General features: G+C 40.2%; 1 protein-coding gene across 6 annotated transcripts in view; it reads right to left on the bottom strand.

The window, feature by feature from the left end:
- ATP7 (copper-transporting ATPase 1) overlaps positions 1-22,245 on the bottom strand; it is a 64,915-nt gene that overhangs the window by 3,513 nt on the left and 39,157 nt on the right. For 5 of the 6 annotated variants that reach the window (XM_065227886.1, XM_065227881.1, XM_065227882.1 and 2 more), the window contains 2 exons: positions 12,994-16,198; positions 12,778-12,927 (listed from right to left, as the gene is read on the bottom strand). In XM_065227886.1, coding sequence (XP_065083958.1) covers positions 12,778-12,927; positions 12,994-16,198 — 3,355 coding nt within the window. Of the gene's footprint in view, positions 1-12,777; positions 12,928-12,993; positions 16,199-16,668; positions 16,850-22,245 lie in introns of those variants that run through there. The other variant, XM_065227883.1, reaches the window with a different exon arrangement.

The raw sequence follows: 22,245 nt of genomic DNA, 5'->3' as shown, positions 1-22,245 counted from the left end.
GTAACCAGTAAGGTCCATGAATGGTTTTGTAACATCGATCAACTTTATGTGGAATATATCGCGAATTGGTTGCCTGTAAATTACTGATTACCAATTCACGATATATTTCACGTAAAGTTGAGCGATGATACAAAACCATTAATGGACCTTACTGACTACCATAACCATAACCATTAATGTTCTCAAACCATAAGTAAAAACGTTCTAATATAGTTCTCTTTCCGAAAATGTATGGAGAAAACAAGAATTTGGAATGGTAATGGTTCTTAACAACCCATTATTTGTAAGGTCCGCTTCCAAAAAACCATAATACATAAGGTTAAAACTTTATCACACAAACGTTCATGTAAAGTTCTATAACCATTTCAGTTGAAGTTTAGCAGGGATTATAAACAATTTATAACCATTATCGGTAAGGTCATGTGATGGTTCGCGTTTATGCGGGTTCTACATCAACTTCAAATGACTTCTAGCGAAAAAAAAATAGCGGATGTAGTAAATCATTATATCAGTAATTTTGTCAAATTATCTTACAAAAAAATAGTAGAAATTCTCATTACTGATCATTACCAAACGTAGCCCATGACAGTTTAATGCTCAGTACGTGATTATGAACATTTTTTCAATTATATTTTATATTTTATTGCATTACCTTTCGTGGACCTTTCATAGCACAAACCACAAACGAAGTGACAGACGACTAACTGGCGAAGAAATCCATTTAAATAATGTGGTTCACTGTAATAGAATTTTCTTGGAAGCTTGTGCCATCATCCACCAGATGGGTTAGTTTTTTGTTTTGATTTCAACAAAGTTGATTTTGTGTACAATGATTCTTTGACAGTGTGCAAAGAGTGCGTATCATTTTGTCATTTTTTTATGCATTTCAGTTTTGAGTAGAGTGAAAGAGATAGAACCAAAACATTCTAGTACATTTGGTGAAAATGCTAGTTCAATCTAGTAGTAGTGTGGCACAAACGAAGTGACAGACGGAGCGGCTCGAAAACTTTGGTGACTAACCTGCTATTGCAATTTTTCAGTGTACCACATGGCAACACCACTACTACTGGATTGTACCACATGGCAACACTACTACTAGATTGAACTAGCATTTTCACCAAATGTACTAGAATGTTTTGGTTCTATCTCTTTCACTCTACTCAAAACTGAAATGCATAAAAAAATGACAAAATGATACGCACTCTTTGCACACTGTCAAAGAATCATTGTACACAAAATCAACTTTGTTGAAATCAAAACAAAAAACTAACCCATCTGGTGGATGATGGCACAAGCTTCCAAGAAAATTCTATTACAGTGAACCACATTATTTAAATGGATTTCTTCGCCAGTTAGTCGTCTGTCACTTCGTTTGTGTTTCATAGCATCGTAATGTTTGTTTTCTTTGCATGATAGGTAGCCGGTTTGACAGTTCAATAGGTACACTGAAACAAAGACCATAGTTAGGAATACTATTTTGCAGAAAACACTTATTTTCAGTATAACCATAGAGGTAACTCTAAGACCACTGGGTCCCGAAGAAAATCATTATTATTTTTGGCTCACTCAGTACCAGAACAACGGTCCCAAGCAGTCCCAAGCTATTTCACTCACCCCTGCATGTTCTGCATGAATTCACACACCCCTGATGTTATCTGTCAAACTTTCATAGCGAATCAAAACAAACATAGTGTAGTAATAGAATTTCAACTAGAATAGGGTACGTTAATCGTTTGCTTGGGACCAATAGGCTACTAAAGTGGTGAGCCAATTTAAAATCGTTAGTTTCGTATTGATTGTTGGTATAACTACGCTTAATGCCGTTTAATCTACCATGATTTCAGTATAATTGACTAAAAATATAAACAAATTTACTACCATTCTGTCAAAACTACTATGCTTACTCAAACGGCATAGTAGTTTTGATAGAAAAAATAGTAAAATTAAATGAATTTCGTTTCTGCACAAATCTATTGGTGGGAGTATTTAATTTAAACCATCAATATAGTATTTTTGCCAATGGATTTTGTTTCTGTGTAGACTTGGCTTCACTCTTGGCGTGACTCATTATAGAGATTGCTGACGTTTATTGTACGCACACTACGTCACGTATACGTATACGCAAATTGTTTTCATCGGGAAAAAAATACTTCATAGCGGAAAATTTTCCCGATGAAAACAAATCACTGACACAATCATACTGTAGCAATCTCTATACACCGACTCTACACGGTTAGAAAAAAGTACCCAAAATTAAGTTCTTTTCACTCATCTCGGCACTATAGTGCAGGAACCCAAAAGTAGGTAAAGCTGGTCAAAGTAATTTTCATTTACTTGTGTGCAGTTCGTATGGAATTTTCCACTGGTTTTTTAACCAAAAGTAAGTTAGTTGTACCCAACAGTAGGTAAATATGGTTATACTCAACGTTGGGTTCCCACACTTTACTACCCTTGTTGGGTGGGTTTACTCCTCCGTTTTTGACAACATTAGAAGGAGAAAAGGAGACAAACTAGTCAAAAGTAGGAAAAAGTGAACTTTCCGTTGGGTACTTTTTTCTTACCGTGTAGATTTTCCTATGTTTCGAGGGGTGAATCGTTTAGCTTGGGACCGAAGATAGTACCAGAGCTGAGCCAAAAGGTTGAGCACATTTCTTCGGGACCTTCTAGTCTTAGAGTTACCTCTATGGTATCAGGGAGTTTCAACGAAGTTTTTGCGTGTTCACAGTGGAGATTTTGTATCTTGCCGGCGTAGAGGGGAGTTTCAACGGAGTTTTCACATGTTCACGGAGACTGTTCCGGGCGAATTCGGTGGAGATATTAGGTGCTGCCAACGGAGGTTCCAGTAGGTTTCAATAGTCTATCGCGTTCGACGCTGCCAGTGATTCCAGGGAATCTTGACGGTTTATTTTTGGCGATCTGAGTGAAGGTTCCGCAAGGTTTTGGTGGACCCAATAAACAATTTATGCTGATTAAAGGCTGAATAAGCCATTTTGTTAATTAATTTATTTGATAAGGCTCAATCGAATTAACTTTACAGAGCCGAGGATTCTTGTTTACTATACAAAACATTTTAAAACTATAGTCAAGAGATACAGCACAATAAACACGTTATTTTCCGTTATCCAATAAGCCTCCGCCATCAGAACGGGATCCGCTTCCAGTGGTTTTATTGTATGACAGTATCGCCAACGGAGGGCACAGCGCTTCCATTGCAGCAATGGACCGAGCAATAGACGAGTGCACGGATGGATTTGAGTTCACTCACTCGATAAAAAGTGACACAACAGCGGGGCCCTGTTTACTAAAAATGAACACATATGTGTTCATTTTTAGTAAACAGGGCCCCGCTGTTGTGTCACTTTTTGTCGAGTGAGTGAACTCAAATCCATCCGTGCACTCGTCAATGGACGTATCACGAGGGTCATCACTCACACACTTATCACGACACGGTTGCTTTCCAAAGTCGACGACGCATCGACCGAAAGAACTGCTGATAAAGAACAATGAGGAGGACCACACAATGGTGGCTGCCGAGTAAACAGACGATCGCGTGACACACATCGAGAGTGGCCTGCTTCTGTTGACAGTCGAGTGAACACTTCCTTTTTAAAGAGTTGTATAGATTTTTCTCCTTTAGTTTACTTAAATCTTTCGTTTTTATTAGTTAGGTAGGTTCCGATTCAACACATTGTAGTTTCATTTTTATACCTTGTGATCTTTTTACCTATGGGATGAGTACTTAAGGGGGTTAGATTTTGATAAGTTCTTTAGTGGGAATGACACTGATGAAGACTGCACATTGTAGTCGAAATACGTATCTGTCATAGATACCAACATTAATTAAGTGGAATTAAATGGAAGATAACCTTTTTTGCTGTTTTATTTATAACTGAATAAGCCATTTGTTAGCAAATTTTTGAATGAGCTCTTAGTCTACTTCCAATATTTGTTGCGGGAGATTCCCGATGCTGTCCTACGGAAGTTTCAGAGAGCTTTCTCGCGTGGAGGAAGTTCTGCACAGTTCCGTAAGAGATTTCCGGTGCTGCCAACGGAGGATCCAGAGAATTTCGACGGATTTTTTCCGCGTCCTTCGGTCCAGGAGCTTCTGGAATAATTTTCTCGAGTCAGGAGCATAGATTTGAGCGAACGACTGTCACTTAGAGCTTACACAGAAATCAATCAATGATTTGAATTCCAAGCTCCGTAGAAAACCAAAAGCCTTGAGGAAGTAATTGAGTTTTTTAAAGAGTTGGCTTTACAGGTGATTTTTCACAATTAACTGCAAAATTCAAACTAATTCTCATTTCGATAGACGTTTGCAGATCGTTCTCAGTTATTCTCAATACAGTGTCAATACTCTATACTGTGAAATAAGTATCGAAAATAAAGGCTGGGACTGAGTTGAAAAGATTGGTTACCACTTTGCAATTCAGCGAAGGCGTACCGATAAATTCCTCGCACCATAATCAAATGGCTCCAGAGTATGGGTTCAGAACTCGAAATTTCAAGAGAGACGATGGATGCTTTGAGAGCAAAACCCGATTAACGTTTGGTTTTACTCATGAACGAGATGGTAATTCGACGGCAATGGATCATTGAAGATGCTGAGGTTTTGACAGCACCGTACTGTGGCTACCACAGTGTTTTACATTAGATCGTCCGTATACAGTAGCGCCAAATGCAAGCTGTGGCGGGTTCAAAACTCAGCCATCTAAAATGATCCATTGGCGTTGACGGCGACTCTGTAGCTCTTTACAAACGTCAGACTGTGCGTGAAAAATGGCGGCTCTTGTACTATCTCTTTACTCCATCGAAAATTCCCGTAAGATACTCAATGGATGGCAATCGATGTCCGTCGGTGATTGGCACTAGATTGCGGAACAGAGACCGACGTTAAATAAAGGAAAGGAGAGGAAGAAGAAGAAGAAGAAGTAATTCGATAACAGCAAAAACTAACTGCGGCAACATCAATACAATAAAAACTCAACTGTTTGAAGAGAAGAGTTCTTTTCGCGAGGAAAGCGTTAATAACAATCGACAGTGCGATCCAGCTTACAAAGAAGTCGCAGTATGCAAGAAAATGATGATATTTTGCAGAGGCGTCGCGTGCTTCATTTGTTTAGCTGTGCACCAAACTTTATTCGTTATAGTTTACGACCACATATTAGCTTATTTTTTTTTCAATGCTCCATGAATTCGAGGGACATATTCTCAATTACTATATTAATCACTACCTAACGTAACATTTAAAATGCCTATCATATTGTGTAAACAAAACTTGTATGGCCCTTTTGGCGCTAACCGAAGTAGGAGGAACCAACATAACTATTTCTTGTTGTGTTTGTCATATTAGATGCTAGAAAAAAGCTTCTTTTATCGATCTGTGTGCTGAAAATACCTAGGAATATCAGTACATGGCCGTGGAGATACAAAGAGAAAATCGACGGAGAGAATCTGTCAATGTTACTTAGGACCTAATGCAATGTTCAGCTTGAATTCTCGTTTTTATCAAAAGACTAACTCTTTAAACTGAAGTGTAGTAAAGAATATCCGTCAAACACTTCCGAACATATTTTTTGATACAAAACAGTGTCAAACACCCCTATTCTGTATTTCGTTTCGAACGAAATACAGAATAGGGGTGAAAATCTAGAGAAAATTCATAGTCCCCTGGGTAGGAAACTTGAATTAATCAACTTTTTATTCATCAGATCAACACTATCACTTATGATCATAAGTTTTGACAGACGCACCGGCGCAACTATCGGTAATTGACAGATTTACAACTGACAAGAGAGTGAGAGCGAGCTTTTGCGCTCTCTTTCTCCATTACTCTCTTTGTCTGCAATCAGATATCCAAGTGCACAGCGAGAAATGCACGCTTTGGGCACCCATACATCACAAATGTTCTTCTAATTTAAACTCACACATTCAAACCGGTCTGCAAGTATGATAACGTCCAAAGTGTACCAGACTGCTGTTTCCGTGTTGCTTCCGTTTGACGCGTGACTATTGAAAGCTTCAATTACAACTAGTGGTGCAAAACACCATTTATTGTGGAAAATTTGGGGTATGTTTCAAGAGGTGATAGAAAGTCTGCTTGGCTTACAACAGGCATTTGACCATTGCACTATTTAACGAATTTTGACATGGTAGTGTTATCGACATGCTTAGAAATCAATGCATTAGGGATTAGGCAGACCTTCCGAACTGAATTTACTCCTTTTTTGAAGCAAACCAAGGTCGAAGATTTAATTGAACCACACTATAAAGTAGTGTATTCATGGTCACTTGTGGTCTGGAGTAAAGAAGTACAGCTATAATGTGACCATAAAATCTTTGAAAATCTAAACGCATTTTTTTAATTATTTACACCTGTGTAGTGCACAGGTTGCACATGTGGACGCGACGCCACTGATATTTTGATAATATTTCATAGGTTGAGATGCAGCGAATGATCAGAAGTTCAAATATGAGGCATGCATGAAAACCATAATAATTTATCAGACTCGGTTTACAGCTATTAGGTAGTTCCAGTCTATTCCTAATTTGCAGAGTTGCAGCACTCGTGAGCGGTGAACGATGCCTAACGTCAAATATCAGACTTAAAGTGGACATTTTGTAAGATTCGATGAGGACATGAAAGTATAGAGTAAATAGTTTCGTTACAGTGGGTTATGTAGGTAAGGTTTTACAATATGAATTGTTTGAAGAATATACAGTTATTCAACTTGTTGAACAGCCTACAATCATCCCAACCGATCTCTTTAACGATGGAAATCGGTATGCTAGATCTAATCATCACAAATAATACACGGACAGTCATCCAAGTGGAATTCGAAAGTACACCTATTAATTGGCGTCTAAATAAAGTCAGAATACGGTGGCATCCGGATCAATGAAAATGCTGAGGTTTTGACAGCACTATGCTATGGCTACCACAGTATTTTACATTTGATCGTGCATATACAGTAGCGCCAAAAGCATGCTGTGGTGGATTCAAAACTGGACCATCTAAAATGATCAACTGATCTCATACATTCTATATTAGACATCAATTCTAAACCAACAATTGAAATAGGTGGAACAACCAAACGTAAACAATGGCTTTAAACACAAAATTCTCGAGAATCAAAACACTCCCACGTAAACTAACAAAGCCATTCGATAAAGGAAGTTTGATCTATCAGATGATGGTGTTAGATTTCTTGGATGTGCTTTGATTCTCGAGGAATTTGCATTTAAAGCCATTATTTACGTTCGGTTGTTCCGCCTATTTCAATTGTTGGTCTAGAATTCATCTACGATCTTCAAGAGATGATAGACATATTTGAAAAAAAAAACAGTATAAAGCTTTACTTACATTGTAAAATACTTTTTTTTTCTTTATTAGAGTGACTTTCAGCCACTGGCTGGTTCGTCACTTAAAAAGGGATAGAGGGCTTCAGAGAGCGGCCCCCCTGATGTGTAAAGGGTACAATTGTGTTAGACAGAGTTATAATAACGGAGTTGGTTTTGTTGGCAGATATTCAGATAACTTGCGGTGTGTCTACACGGAAAAACGAGTTTATGCATTGATGACTATTTTTTTAACCACTTTTGGGAGCTTGTTCGAGCTGTCATAGAGTGGTTGAAATTTATAGCAAAAAAGTGTATAGAATTTAGACATTTCCAGAGAAAACCATTTTTCAACAAAAGTGTTTATATTTTATTCACTGGTGGCTGAAAAAAAAACTTGGGAACAATTATTTTCCGAAAAGCAGCGGCCATCATTGGTCATTTTTTTGCAGGTAGATAGATTGTTTATAGTATTATTTATAATCTAGATACAATTCAATAGTAATTTATAATTTTCTTATTATTTCCAGAGAGCGGTGAGAACTTTATCTTTATAAGGTTTTCCAGAGGAGCTAGTGAGCTGCAGATTCAGCTGTTACACGCGTTGTCCGGTACGGTTGGCTTCCGATTGATATTGCTGGACATGCCGACTGGAATATCCTATCGCCGTGTGGGATCAGGCCAAAGAGATGGCCGATGCTAATAGTAAGTATACCTAACAAGGTACATTATTTTGTAACTTTTGATCCCTATTACAGAGGGCTTCAATCGGCAGCATGACGATCCGAATAGACTCTCATTATTTTGTAACTTTTGATCTCCATTACAGGGCTGCAAACGGCAACACGACGATTCGGATCGAGTTCGCGGGGCAACGGAACGGAATGGTTGCCGAGCACGACACGGGAAGGTCGACGAAGGGATCGTGAAAAGAAACATCCGAGTTCCACCTGGACGGGATGTCGATCGATGACAAAGTGGCCGACATTGTAGTGCCTTGAAAACTTAAGAGATAAATGGTGCGATCTTGCTCTGCCCAGATGTACCTCCTAATTTTATTTATTATACTAGAAATAAATATTACTTTTTATTGATTTTTATTTGAATGCAATTGTTTATATAATATCTTGAAAATACACGAAACCAACTATTTAAAATCGTCCGCTGTATAAAATTTAACCACTTTTGAGAAAAACGTCTTTATTCATTAATGATTAAAATTTAATCACTTTCGAGAAAAACGCGTTTATTCATCCGATGAGTAAACAGCGTTTATTCATTTTATGAATATGTGCGGGTTTTCTCGAAACTGTTTAAAATTTAAACATTAATGCATACTTTTTTCTTAGCGTGTAGTAGTTGGTCCTTGTCATAATCCATTGTCGTCACTTGGTCTTGTGTTCATTTTGTTTTTATGTGCAGCAGTTTTCTGTCTTCAGTTCTATTGTTGCCGCTGTGCGTAATTTTGTGCCATCATCCGTCCATTTTCGTGTCCTTATTCGTGCATCATCATAATATAGTTGCTCGTCCGTTTTTGAGTATGTCGTTGTTGCCAATAGTAGTTGGTGGGCGTTGGCCAAATTTGGATTTTTAGATATAATCCTAAATAGGACCTAGATTATTTAATACTCTAGTAACCTCAAGTCCGTGCTCTGTCACAATGTTCTATGAGAGCTTTTTGACGTTTTATCGGCGCACACTACTGCACAATTTAAATCGAACGAGTGCGAGCAAGAGAGAAACAGATTAGTGGGAAAACAAACCGTTCATTCATCCATGTGTTCTAGATAGAGAAAGACGATTATACGTCAAAATGGTCTATTGTGATTAATCAACACTCAGAGGGGTAAAATATAAAATTTGGGGTAAATTTGAAAGAAAGGGTACTTGATGTGTAGAGCGCACTGCCCACTGGACGATTCTGAAGCCTGGCCAAGTGAGTGGGGTATGGGTTTATTTGATTGAACGTCATTTCCAATGTATATATTGATACATTCAAACCATTGGCATTTGAGATAAGACAGAGATAGGATGCGGAGGGCCCGCTTAGGAGGAACGTAACCCATGTTATGGTTTCCATTTATTAAATAGTTCAGATAGGCTAGAAATGACAGGTTTATAGTGAGAGAATGTACCATATTGGGAAAGCATAATTTTCATAGGGTTCAAAGCGGCTGAGCTGTTCGTTTGTAGTTTGACCTTTCTTCAAAACCAATTTGGCACTAGAACAATTTAAAACTTGTTCTGCATTATTCACATGTTGTAATTATTGAAAAGAGCTCGATATAAGATAGCCACAGAAAACAGACGTTGAGGCTCCAAAATTCCTCTAAAAACTTGTGTAAAGATTCCTATTCGACTTAAGCGCCACTAACGGAAACTTCCCCACTTAAAAACCCTCTTTGACAACATGATGGCGCTGGCGTTGCAAAACTTACACTAGACACTAAGTGAAAATTTTCAGCAGGTAATTTATCGGTACTAGCGCCAAATTGGTCGAAAGTGATAAATTTATAGAGGAAATCAGGAGATGCTAGCGCTACGTAACGGCAACGTTTCCACTTAACTTTACACAAGTTTCTGGCCGAACTTGGACATCTGGTCTCTGTGAGATAGCTTAATACAATTAAATAGAAATGCCAAAATCTTACGTAGTTTAGCTGTTCTGATTTCGATTCAGTTTGTTGAGGTCGGGTATAGTTTCTGAGTATGGAGTATGGCTTTTGAAATAACTCATATTAGCACAGAGTAATAGTTTTATTGCTAGGGAACTTTCTTTTGGGATCGTCTTGTCTTCATACAATTCTCATTATTCATACTATACTAATCATGTTCAGTCTTAGAAAATGTTATATGTTTAAGCCCCGTTCTAGATTTGTTTGTTATTCATATCTTATGCATTGCAGCTCGTGAGAGGTTACCAAATATGGGTTCTTTTTCTCATCCGCAATAGTTTGGGGGGAGGGGGCGATCTGAGAGCTGAATAGAGGCAAATAAAATAGGGAACGCAACACCATGACCCAAACGACTAACCAACGCATGCAACTCACGCCTAACTTGTTCTATTCCTTTCTTCCCCTCATGTACCAATATTACCTACCTGAGAACAATTGGGAACACGGCCAGATTTTCAATAGGAAGAAGGAAAAAAGCGAGAAAACGTAAGCGAGTAAGCAGTAAGAAAGGATTAGGCCATTTGAAAACAGCCAATTTATACTGGACGGAACTGGTAAGTAGGATAAGAATTGTAAAAGGTGTGTGCTTGCATGATTTACCTATAAGCCACATGAGAACCACATTTCCTTCAATTACTATTCCATTGCAGCACACACCTAATAATGATCACTAAAATCGACATTTTTAATCAAAAGGTGAATTGTAAAGTATAATTACCATGCATAGATATAAGTTAATGTACCAGAACCTGGACGAACACGAGCCTAACCAGGGGAGGACCCGGATACGACCACCCATGTGTGTCTAGAGTATCGCACGAGCTGACGAGTGCAACGGGAAGGACAGTAGGTGTATAGACTAGGGGGTTAGTCCCTAGATAAGCCAACTTAGCGGTTGGCACAGCCTATACACTGAACAATTACAATTACAAATGTCGTTGTTGCCAATAGTAGTTCAATCCTTTGTCCGTTATCGTTGCTCGGGTCAATTTTGGGTCATACATCAAATTTGGTTGATCAATCCTGTCTCATACAGAAAAGAGAAGAGCGCTGTGGTGCTAGAGGGGTCATAACTCAGGGTGTCCCTGACGCTTGCTGGGATCCCTATTGGACACGTGGTCCGTAGTACTGGGGGCAGTTGCATAGGAAATGCTCCACTGTATGTGGCACATTACATGTCTCGCATTGCTTCCTAAATGGACCTCCGCCTCCCATGTTGTGAGAGGCTTTGGTATGACCGGGTAAAAGACTAAAAAACGAACGATAATGCAAGGAAGAGCAATATTCAAAAAGAAAATTCAAATTACGAAAAGAATTTACATCATGAACATCACTGAAAAAAAGACAAAAGCAACTCCACCGAGCATATTTGAAAAACCGTTAAGAGAATAGGTACATCTATCTTAGGAAGCAGCAGGAAAAAGATGTCTATTACGCGCCAAGAGTGTGAGGAATACATAGTTTTTGTGAGTGTCTACAAATAAACTGCTCATAATTACGTATAAGCCATGTTTGCTTTAAATATATTTATATGCGACTGTTATACGATTACAAGTAGTAGAGATGAACTAGCCTAAGGCTAAAAATCTCTTAAATAAAGTTAAAAAAAAAAAGATTGCAAGTAGTGCAGTACAAGGATTGGAAGAGTTCACAATGGCTTGTCAAGCTTATGAGCTGATTAGTTTGAAGGATAAGGAACTAGAAACACTCAGTAGTGCTGAGAGAAGACAAGCTAATGATATCCTTAAAATCCTAATATAGGGGAACTAGGAACAAGAAGGTCACCCGGGGCAAGAGTGCCACCCTCAATATATTTTGAAAATGAAATTATTTCAATTTTATCTCACGATGAACCTATGCACAGTATTCCTATGAAGCATTCTAAAAAGTTCTGTCCGAATCGAAGTCGTAAAAAAATGCAAAAAATCATTTTGTGTTGATGCATTGAAAAGCTAGTTTTTTATAAGAATAAGGCATCATAAAATAAGGTTTTCGGAATTTCCAATTTATTTTTTTCACAATTTCTGCATTGAGACATCACTATTGATGGTTGTTTGATACATTAATGACAATAAATTATTAAATATTTTGTTTAATTAATCAAAAATTATATTCCTAAAAATAAACTTTATACAGGGCAAGAGTGCCACCCCTACATTTATGTATTAAATTGTACAAAAATGTTCAGAAATTAACACAATGGGCATTCATGTTTCCAATATACATTGTTTTCGTGAAATTTTGGAAAACAAACTGTATAAAATAGTTTCAAAAATAGTTTCCATTTGAATCTTTGACGCACATGGTTTATATGTTTCAGATATAAAAAAATATATCGTTAAGTCAATATTTTAGTGGAATAAACAATAAAAGCAGTTGCTGTCATACCTAAGAATAGTATTTTGTTGTTTAGAAATGAACATTTATCAGTTTCACTTCATTTTAGACATATGGTCTTTTTGCCCCATAAGAGTGGCCCTCTTGCCCCGTAGCATTTTTTAGAGCAGGTTCGACATGACATTTTGAAAAAAAATCATTAACAGTTTTTGATGGGGTTTAATTTTAATTTCAATGATGATTTATAACACAATTCATCCAAACTCCTGTGGATTCCGGAAGAAAAGCTCGGCAAAGCAAGAAATCAAGGACAACATTAATGTCTCCCGAACATTAAGAAAACTTCCGTTATCAGTTTGAAAATACCGGTGGATTTCAGCCCAGTAAACCTTTTTTTCCAACACAGAACCACATCCCGCGTACTTACCTCCAGAATAAATCCGAACGGCGTGAAAATGCCCGCCGCCAGTGGAATGCCGAGCAGATTGTACATACTGGCGAACAGAAAATTGAGATGTATCTTCCGGACAGTCTTGCGCGATAGATCCAGACAGGCAACCACGTCCAGTAGGTCATTCTAAAATGGAACAAAATTCTATCAAATTTCCTGCCTCCAAAAACCTACACCCCAACGGCAACTCACCCTCATCAGCACAACATCGGCCGCTTCGGCAGCCACATCCGTCCCGGATGCAATCGATATGCCGACGTCGGCCTGAGCCAAGGCCGGACTATCGTTTACCCCATCTCCGACCATCGCCACGCGCATCTGGTTCTCCTGTATCCGTTGGATTTTTGCCACCTTGTGCGATGGAAGCACCTCGGCAAACACCCGATTGATGCCCACCTGGCGAGCAATGTTCCCGGCAGTGTTCTTGTTGTCTCCCGTCAACAGAATAACTTCGATGCCCATCTTCTTCAGCGTGTAGACGGCCAGATGTGCCTCCGGTTTCACCATATCCGACACGGAAATCATACAGATCAACTGATTGTTGATTGCACACAGAATCGCCGTATTGCCCATCTGTTCCTCCTCCGTCATTTTGATGTTGATCTCCGACGGAACAAGAATCGCATTCCTGTTCATCCACTCGCGATTCCCGATCAGCACATTGTACTCATTGACACGCGAAAACGCTTCCTCACTGGTGTCAGCTTCGATCGTTTCAAGCTGAAGCAGCTGCTGCAATTCCATTGTATTCTTCTGCGATGGGCTTAACTGCGGAATCAATTCTTCCACCACCGCTCCATTGACGAAACTCAACGCGTTAGAATCGTTGCTTTTGTACGAATTTTGATAATTCTTCATTTTCTCCGATCTCAACCCGTTGCTTAGCATACCGTTCACGTTGGAAATTACACATCGAATACCACATCCAGGAACGGCCATGAAATTCGAGCACTTACTGAAGGCATCGATATCCAATGATTCTTTTACGAATTTAACAACTGCCGTGGCGATTGGGTGTTCACTGTTTACTTCCGCTGATCCAATGACACTCAACGCCCGAGTCAGCGAACACACGTGCGGTTTAACGAACAGACATATCCGGGAAGTCATCGGCATTCCGTACGTGATCGTTCCGGTCTTATCGAAAACAACTGTTTTCACTTTGTGAGCATTCTCCAGCGGCCCTGCCCCCTTGACCAGAATTCCATGCAGAGCTCCGACTCCGGTAGAAACCATCACAGCGGTCGGCGTAGCGAGACCCAGCGCACAAGGACAAGCGATCGCCAGGACGCTCAAAGCACAGCGGAAAGCGTAACTGAAGATGATCTCCTCTCTATTCAAGCCTTCCTTGGCAGCTGCCGACATAGGAATGTGATTGATATCCACGTAACCGCTGATGACCCATCCGATCAAAGTGACTACCGAAACGGCCACCACGAATGGTACAAAGTAACCGGCGATCTTGTCCGCCAGCTGCTGAATCGGTGCTTTTGAAGTTTGTGCTTCTTCGACTAACTTTACGATCTGTGCCAAGGTAGTATTCTCTCCGGTGTGCGTTGCCGTTACCAGTAGGAGGCCGTTTTGATTGATGGAGCCACCGATGACTACGGAATTTTTCTTCTTCGGGACCGGCATGGACTCACCGGTGATGAGACTCTCATCGCACGTGGAGTTACCACAGAGCACCTTGCCGTCGACGGGGATTTTGCTGCCGGGAACAACCTTCAGGACATCTCCTCGTTGTACCAGATCTACCGAGATTATCTTCTCCGATACGACTTCGTAGTCATCGCCCAGCATTACCAGTGTTGCTTCGGTAGCCTTCAGCGAAAGCAGTTTGGATAGGGCTTCTGAGGTTTTACCTTTCGCTATGTGCTCAAGCCAGCGACCGAGTGAGATGAATATGAACAACATTGGTGGCGTATCGAAGAAGGTCAGTGGGGAAGTTTTCATTTCCATAACCATAGCTGCAATTAGGACTCCGATTGAATAGAGGTAGCTTACCGTAGTGGCCATCGTGATCAGGACGTCCATATTACTGGCACCGTGCTTGACTGCTCGGTAGGCTTGGATATAGAAGTGCCACCCACCGAAGAACTGGACCGGAGTCGAGAGGACAAACATGATCAGATTTTCCATGGAAAGACCTGGAAGAACGCAGCACATCTCCTCGTGACTGTGAGTTTCCATAAGGACCATAAAGTAGATCATGGCCATCATGCAAGGACCTCCGAAAGCTAGTGATATGAGGAATGCATTTCTCCACTTGCGGATTTCCTCCTTGTGCTCCAAATAACTGTGAGCCATTTTGTCTTTGTTGGACAACACCGTAGCCTGGAAGCCTAAAGTTTGTATCGCTTCACATATCGTCCTCGCACCAGTCTTTTCGTTGTTGAATGTGAATTTCCCCCTCTTTAAAGTCAACGCAACGGAAGCCTTCAGGACACCAGGAACCTTCAGCACCGTTTGTTCGATTTTGTTGACGCAGGAACCGCACGTCATTCCCAGGATTTCGATCTCCACCACGGCTTCCCCCGTCCCCGGTTCGTCTATGACTTCCGTCGGGAAGCCGAGGTCTGTAATCGATTTGGCAACATCTTCCGGGCCGGTCAACGTATGGTCGTACTTGACTTCCGCTTTCGCGGCCAGCAGAGCGATCAGAATCGACTCCACTCCGTAGATTTTCTTGCAGTGCTTCTCGATTGCCGAAACGCAACTGGCGCACGTCATTCCCTGTATGTGTAGGAAGCATCGTTTGTAGTCATCCTTCAGCCGGACCTGCTTACCGTTGGGATTCCCGTTCGAAGGCGTGAGGCCATCGTCAATTGAAATTATCTTCTCCGAACGGGCCTCCCGTTTGCTGTCAGTCTTTCGAGTTTCGTTACCGTCACTGGCCACCTTGGCTTCGAAGCCCATATCATCGATTTGATCTGCGATCTGCACCGGACTGGTTACCATTCGGTCATACTCAACCAGACCCAGTTTCTGGTCCAGTAGGACTTGAATCGAGACGATCCCAGGTTTGTCCTTCATAGTGCCTTCGATGTTTTTGACGCACGAATTGCACGTCATGCCTTCTATGCTTATTCGAGCTAACAATACATCACTGGCTCCGTCGTTGGCTCCCTTCCGATCATCGTTGTATACACACTCGAATCCCATGTCGTCGATATCGGCGGCTATCTGGACCGGATCCGTCAGCGTGGGATCATAGTCTATGTAGCCGGCATTCTCGGCCAGAATTACACTAATTTTGATTATACCTAGCTTACTGCCGATGTTTCCTTCGATGTTCTTGACGCACGACTGGCAGGTCATACCGATGATCGGTAACCGGACGGAGGCTACCTGTTGCTCCAGCAGTCCGGTGGACTCGCCGTAGTCGTCCATATTTTCTCTGTAAGAAAAAGCAAAACGTTACACTTCGGCTCGAACGATAAACGGCAAGGTTGAGAAGCGCAAGTTGCGTGCGAAGCGAATTCAGTAATTGCTCGCTCGTTTGCAAATAATAGGCATGGCTCTTTCCTTCGATCGTGCCTAATCGATGTTTCAACAAACGATAACGAATTGACTGCGCGACGGCATTATATTGCTGCTACCAGGCGATGTATAAACAGAAAATGGGGCAGACGAGAGTTTGGATTCGTATACATTATTAATAAGCGTATACAACACATCTATATAGCGCGAGGTAGAGCAAGAGATAACACTCCTTCCTGAAGTGGTAGGCACTGTGACTGTCCCATGATCGTCAAATCGGAAATTATTCTGCGTAGATTTGGTTTTGTACTAAACATCGAAGTTTCCACTAAGTATCCACTGTTACCCATCTAAATAATCGAATATGTGTACTAAAATGTATTTAACCTAATTAAACGAACGGTGTCATTGAAAATTCCATAGTCATCGTCTTTGGATTCCATAACGAGGCGGCGACTTGCAGGTATCTTGCTGAAAAATCTAGCAAAATTAAACTACGCACTTAACACTTTTCAACATCAAATTATTCTACTGAATCCCGAAAAAACAAATCCAAGTCAGAAATCACAATTTGCATAACTTAATTGAAGCATAGGCACACCGGTGTCAACTACACGGCTATCGTTCACGGTAGTAGTACTGATACTGGAATCTGAATGGCGTATGAATTTCTACCGGTGGACAATCACATTTTGCGATAAGAACCAAGAAGGGTATTATAAACTTCCCAAGCATCCCGCGATGAGCATTGAGTCCGTACGGAGCAGCACGAGAGATATGGAACCGTTATTTGCCATGATTTAATTGTTATCAATCGTCGTTAGTCGATGGCGATAAAAATCGAACAACACTGGTGAGGAAGGAGGACCTGACGTGAGTCGGTGAAAGCGAGCTACTGTGGAAATGTGTTTATCAAATGGTAATGGGATTTTCAGGTGGGAAATTTGTTTGAGAATCATAAACAAATGGCATCCGAGAAACCTCAGGGAAGCAGTGGAATTAGGAATTTCAAATTTCTACATCGTACACTCTAAAAAATCTTCACGTCCGATTTACGTGAAATATCACGCAACTGATCTGTATTTAGAATAGCTCAAAACGTTTTGGTGAGTAGTTGTTGAGTAGTGTAGGTGAGAAATCATTTTGAGCTATTCTAATCATAAATATTTAGTCAATTATTTTAGGAAATTTATCACATTTTCCAAATCTGCAATAATACATAAGGGATATTTTTAATTTTTTTCAGTTACTCTAGAAAAACTGTCAAAAAATCAGGACAAGACGTGGATACATCCTGGTAGAATGTGCCATAAACATTTATACCTCATAATAATCAAGCAGTCAATCATTTGCAATTTGATGAGCAGATATGCAGTACCCGTTCGATTTTGGCAACATGCCCGAATATTTAGTGTTACCAAAATCGAATCGTGTCAAAATCGAACGGTTTAATTTTGAAAGTAAATTTATGATTTTGTTGATTTTGGACCACCGAGAATCATCTTAATGACAAGGACGTTCGTATTTTTTTATTATTGTTTATAGAGACTTTACCCTTAAAGGGCATTCTTTTTTTTTTTTCCTTTGGTTTGTTTTTTCCGTCGATCTTGTTTTCCGTGCTGAGCACCAATGCTACCGACGTGCCAGGAAGGCAGCTCCCACACCTGGACCCTACCTATCGACCCATCAACTCATGAACCGGGGACCAACGGCTTTACTTCCCATCCGAAGGAAGGCGTGATCAGAGATGTTATGCCTCAGAACATCCCGGCGGCGCCGACTGGGATTGAACCCAGGCCTGCTAAGGTGAGAGGTAATCACGCTTACCACTACACCACCGGCGCCGTTTAAAGGGCATTCGTCTCTGCGGTAATATAAGTTTATTAACAATTTATGTATAACGAAAATGCTAAGTTTCACGCTATATTTTGTTGAAAAGTTCTACCTTTTTCATAAAGTTGATTAGCTTATCCTCGGCAGCTTTGTCGTTGCGAAGAATTTCGTGTATGTCATTGGTAATCTCGAGATTGTGTCGCTCAAGGTTGTATCTTTGGCATGCAGCAAAGTATATGATGAACTGTTATGTTGCGATTACAGGTGATAGGGTATACGTCCCTAACCTCGGTCTAATATGCAGCCATAGATTACGTTTTTAATCATAACTCATCAATTAATTTACCTGCAAACGATATTCTACTGCTAAATGGTATGCTTAGATATGCTAATCATGTCGTTTGCTATCAGGAACCGCAAAAAGTTGAAAAACTTACTTTTTTTAAGACAAAAACTCACCAGGGAAATGTATGTAATATCGGTCTATTGTCCCCAAATTGGGTCTATTTATGGATGCAACTTCGTCCTATCCTGTTTGATTCTCAAAAAAAACGCTCTTGGTAACGTTTTCTTATGTATTTTTTTTATCACTATCACTGTTAACTTAATACTCTTCATTCCTCAAAACATTTCTTAGAGAAAATTTTACGAAAACTACATTAAATCACTCAAGTTAAAAATTAAAAATTAAAAATTTCGCTTATCGTCTTTCGACCGCAGAATATCTAAATCAAAACATTGTGATGTTCATTATACAGATTTGGCAGAAAAAATCTCCCTTCCTGTTCGTTCCTTATCATCCAAATGCAAACCACATTGTTGACGTTACTCTTATTGCTATATGCTGTCAAATGAATTTCATGGGCCAAAGTTAGGAACATAGAAAAGAAATGTGTCCCTAAAGTTGGGTCCATGATTTACTTGTGAAAACGTTGTTAAACAATTAAAATAAACATAAAATATTCAAACAGTAACTGTGAGTTTTACGTCTAGTGTGTATTATCAGGTAATTCCATTCAATAAATGCCATAATCAGGCCATTTGATGATCGTCAGTGCAACCTTCCCATCTTAACCTTAGAAGTCATGGCGGCTAAAAACTCCGAACAGAGTGATATTCTCAACCAGTTTTATTACTTACGAGAGCTGAAAATGTATTGAAATGTTGTGATATAAATTGATTTGTGTGTGGTACACATTTATCAATCATCAGTGATCAATATTTTCCTTATTTTTTGTGTAATATTCCTTAATTAATTATTTATTTGCGTGATAGGCCGAATGAAAGGACTAGACCCACATTACATACCGTAACCCTACATGTTTCCGGTGGTTTCCTTTCAAAAAAATGTTGCTTTGTTAACCAAGGGTGACCGAGCCGAAGTCTAGTTAAGACAATCTGCTCTTTCCTGTTTTTCCTGTCGGAATATCTACCTATTGTAGACTTCACAATTCGGAGGTTTTTCCTTGGAGCCTTATCCCATGATTCCTGATGTGCTTTCCATATTTCTTTTTGAGTCCATTTAATGATGTCTTGTGCTGGGACTTGGGTGTTAGTTCTCTGTTGGTGTCTTCCAAGGTAAGCTGCATTATCAGCTTCTTCGTTTCCCGGTATGCTAGAATGACCGGGGATCCAACAAAAACGTACATCTTTGTTTGCAGTCTCTCGTTTAATACGTTGGATAAAAGGATTCTTTGATTTCCCCCATTCTAGTGCTAGTAGGCAGCTGGCGGAGTCGCTGAAAATTACGGATTTATTTCTGGCATGTTGAGTTGTAGCTACAAGTGCTGCTGCTTCAGCTGAGAAAACGGAGCATTGGTCAGCTAAGCTAACTTCAATCTTGATAGATGGTCCAATTACTCCATATCCTATTTTTTCTTCGGCTAGTGATCCATCAGTGTACCATTGTTCGAATTGCTGATACTTTTCTTCTAACAGCTTTCGAAAGGTTTCCATAGCCAGTTGAGGAGCATGACCAGCTCTGATTTTTGACTTAATAGTCCAGTCAACGTACGGTGTTTTTTGAAACCATGTTCTAGGAAGTATTCTGTCTAGCTTACAGATCTGTGGCAGTGACTTACCCGTTAGGGTTCGAAATGCAATGTTGGCTTTGTTCCATAGAAAATTACATTCCTTCGGGGATTTTTTCAGTATCGCACAGGCCTTTCTTACCAATCCGATAGTAGCTAGATGCTGCAAAGGTAGACAGTCTGATTCGACGGCTAGTGAGAGGGCTGGGGTGGTTCGTAGAGCTCCAGAGGCCGTCTTTATTATTTGGTTGTACGTAGGAGACAGTGTAGCGATGTTTTATTTGCGTAATATTTCCAAACTGTACATCAATTTGGAGGTGACTATAGCGTCCCCAATTTAGAGCAATGTTTTCCTGTCTGCTTTTCTTGATATAGCTTTCAAAAGGTTCAATCGACTGCTGCATTCTTCTTTCAATTGCTTTGAGTATGCACCTTTAAGCATTTTCGATCAAAAATGATACCAAGAACTCTTATTAATTTTGGTTTGCTAATTTCTGAACCTCCTAGCAAAATTGTTGCTCCCTCGAGGTGCCATCTACGATGCCGTTTCATCTTGCAGCAGTGCATGGTTGCGGATTTTGAAGAAGATAGTTGAAAGCCGATGCTTGTAGTCCATTTTTCCACCGCTTTAACAGCTTTTTGCAATCTTCGTCTTAAATAGCTGACACGTTTTCCCGTTGCGACGATCAGTATGTCATCAGCGTAGAGAAAAACTTGTAATTTTTTTTTGGAACAACAGTGAATAGTGAGTTCATGGAAAGGAGAAAGAGAGAGACTGATAGTACCGACCCTTGAGGTACACCATTTTCCTACCGAGTGGACTTCGACAGTTGACTGTTAAAACAAACTCTGCCAGATCGGTCTTGCAGGAAATTATATACAAAATTATTCATTTTTTGGCCCATTTTGCTTTCGATTATGCTTTCCATAATATTTCTATGCCATGCTCGTCATATGCTTTTTTGATGTCCAAAGCCACGATTTCGCTGTGTTCTCCTTTGTTCGCTGCCTCCGTAATGGTTTCGTCTAGATCCGCGAGATAGCAGGTTGTACCTTTACCTCGACGAAAAACAAATTGTCGAGGATGCAGCTTTCCTTTGGTTTCTAGGTGGTCAATCATGCGGCGGTTGACCATCCTTGCCATTGTCTTCGCAACACAGCTTGTTAAAGAGATTGGTCGGAAGCTATTAACCTCATTTGTATTCTCTCCTGGTTTGGGTATTGGGATTATTATGCTTTCTTTCCAGGCGCAAGGAATTACACCACTGGCCCAGATGCGGTTGATAGCTTTGAGAAGACTCATCTTGCAGTGAAAAGGAAGGCGTTTTAACATCGGATATCCGATATCATCCGGTCCAACTGATGTTCCTTTAGCTCCTGATAATGCTAGAAAGAGTTCTTGTACAGAGAATTCTTTATCCAGGAGTGACTCTTCCCCAGGATTCAGGTCGAGCTCAGTTTTCTCTTTTTCCTGTTTTGTTTTAAGGAATTCTTCGGAGTAACCAGCAGTTGCAGAGGTGGATGTAAAGAAGTCTGCGAAATGATTAGCGATATCAGATGGGTCGCTATTGTGTTCACCGTTGATAACTACACCTGGACCTTTGTTTCGTCGTTTACCCGTAAGCTTGTTGAAGTTTTGCCACAGCTGAGCGGTACTAAATTTGGCCGTAAAGATCTCTTGGTAGTTAGACCAAGAATCCTTCTTTGCGTCTTCTATCATCTTTTTTGCTTCGATCCTCACTTTGTTGAACGTTGCTGCAGCTCGTTTTTACCTGTGCCATCGCCCTTAAATTTTCGTAACTTCCTCAAAGCCCTCTTGCGCCTTTTTACCACTTGACTAATTTCTTCGTTCCACCATATTTGCCTTTTCTTCACGGATTTGCCTTGTGTTTTAGGAATGGATTCCGATGCGGCTTCGAAGATGCCCTGCGAGATCTTTTCTATGGAGACGTCAGAATCAGAAGAGATTTTAGCAGCAACGATTGTTTCAAATTTAGTCCAATCGGCATCCTTGTAGAGCCATCTTTTTGTTGAGAGGATGGTTGGGAGCAGATCGTTCGACCGAATTTGTACTGGAAAATGGTCACTTCCGTGCAAGTCT

The sequence above is a fragment of the Ochlerotatus camptorhynchus genome, unplaced genomic scaffold (assembly GCF_037179485.1).
Source record: "Ochlerotatus camptorhynchus isolate MF236.1 unplaced genomic scaffold, CSIRO-AGI_Acam_v1.1 ptg000277l, whole genome shotgun sequence".
NCBI classification, from domain to species: domain Eukaryota; kingdom Metazoa; phylum Arthropoda; class Insecta; order Diptera; family Culicidae; genus Ochlerotatus; species Ochlerotatus camptorhynchus.
The sequence above is the reverse complement of the archived record's forward strand: the minus strand, read 5'-3'. Positions and strand labels throughout refer to the sequence as shown.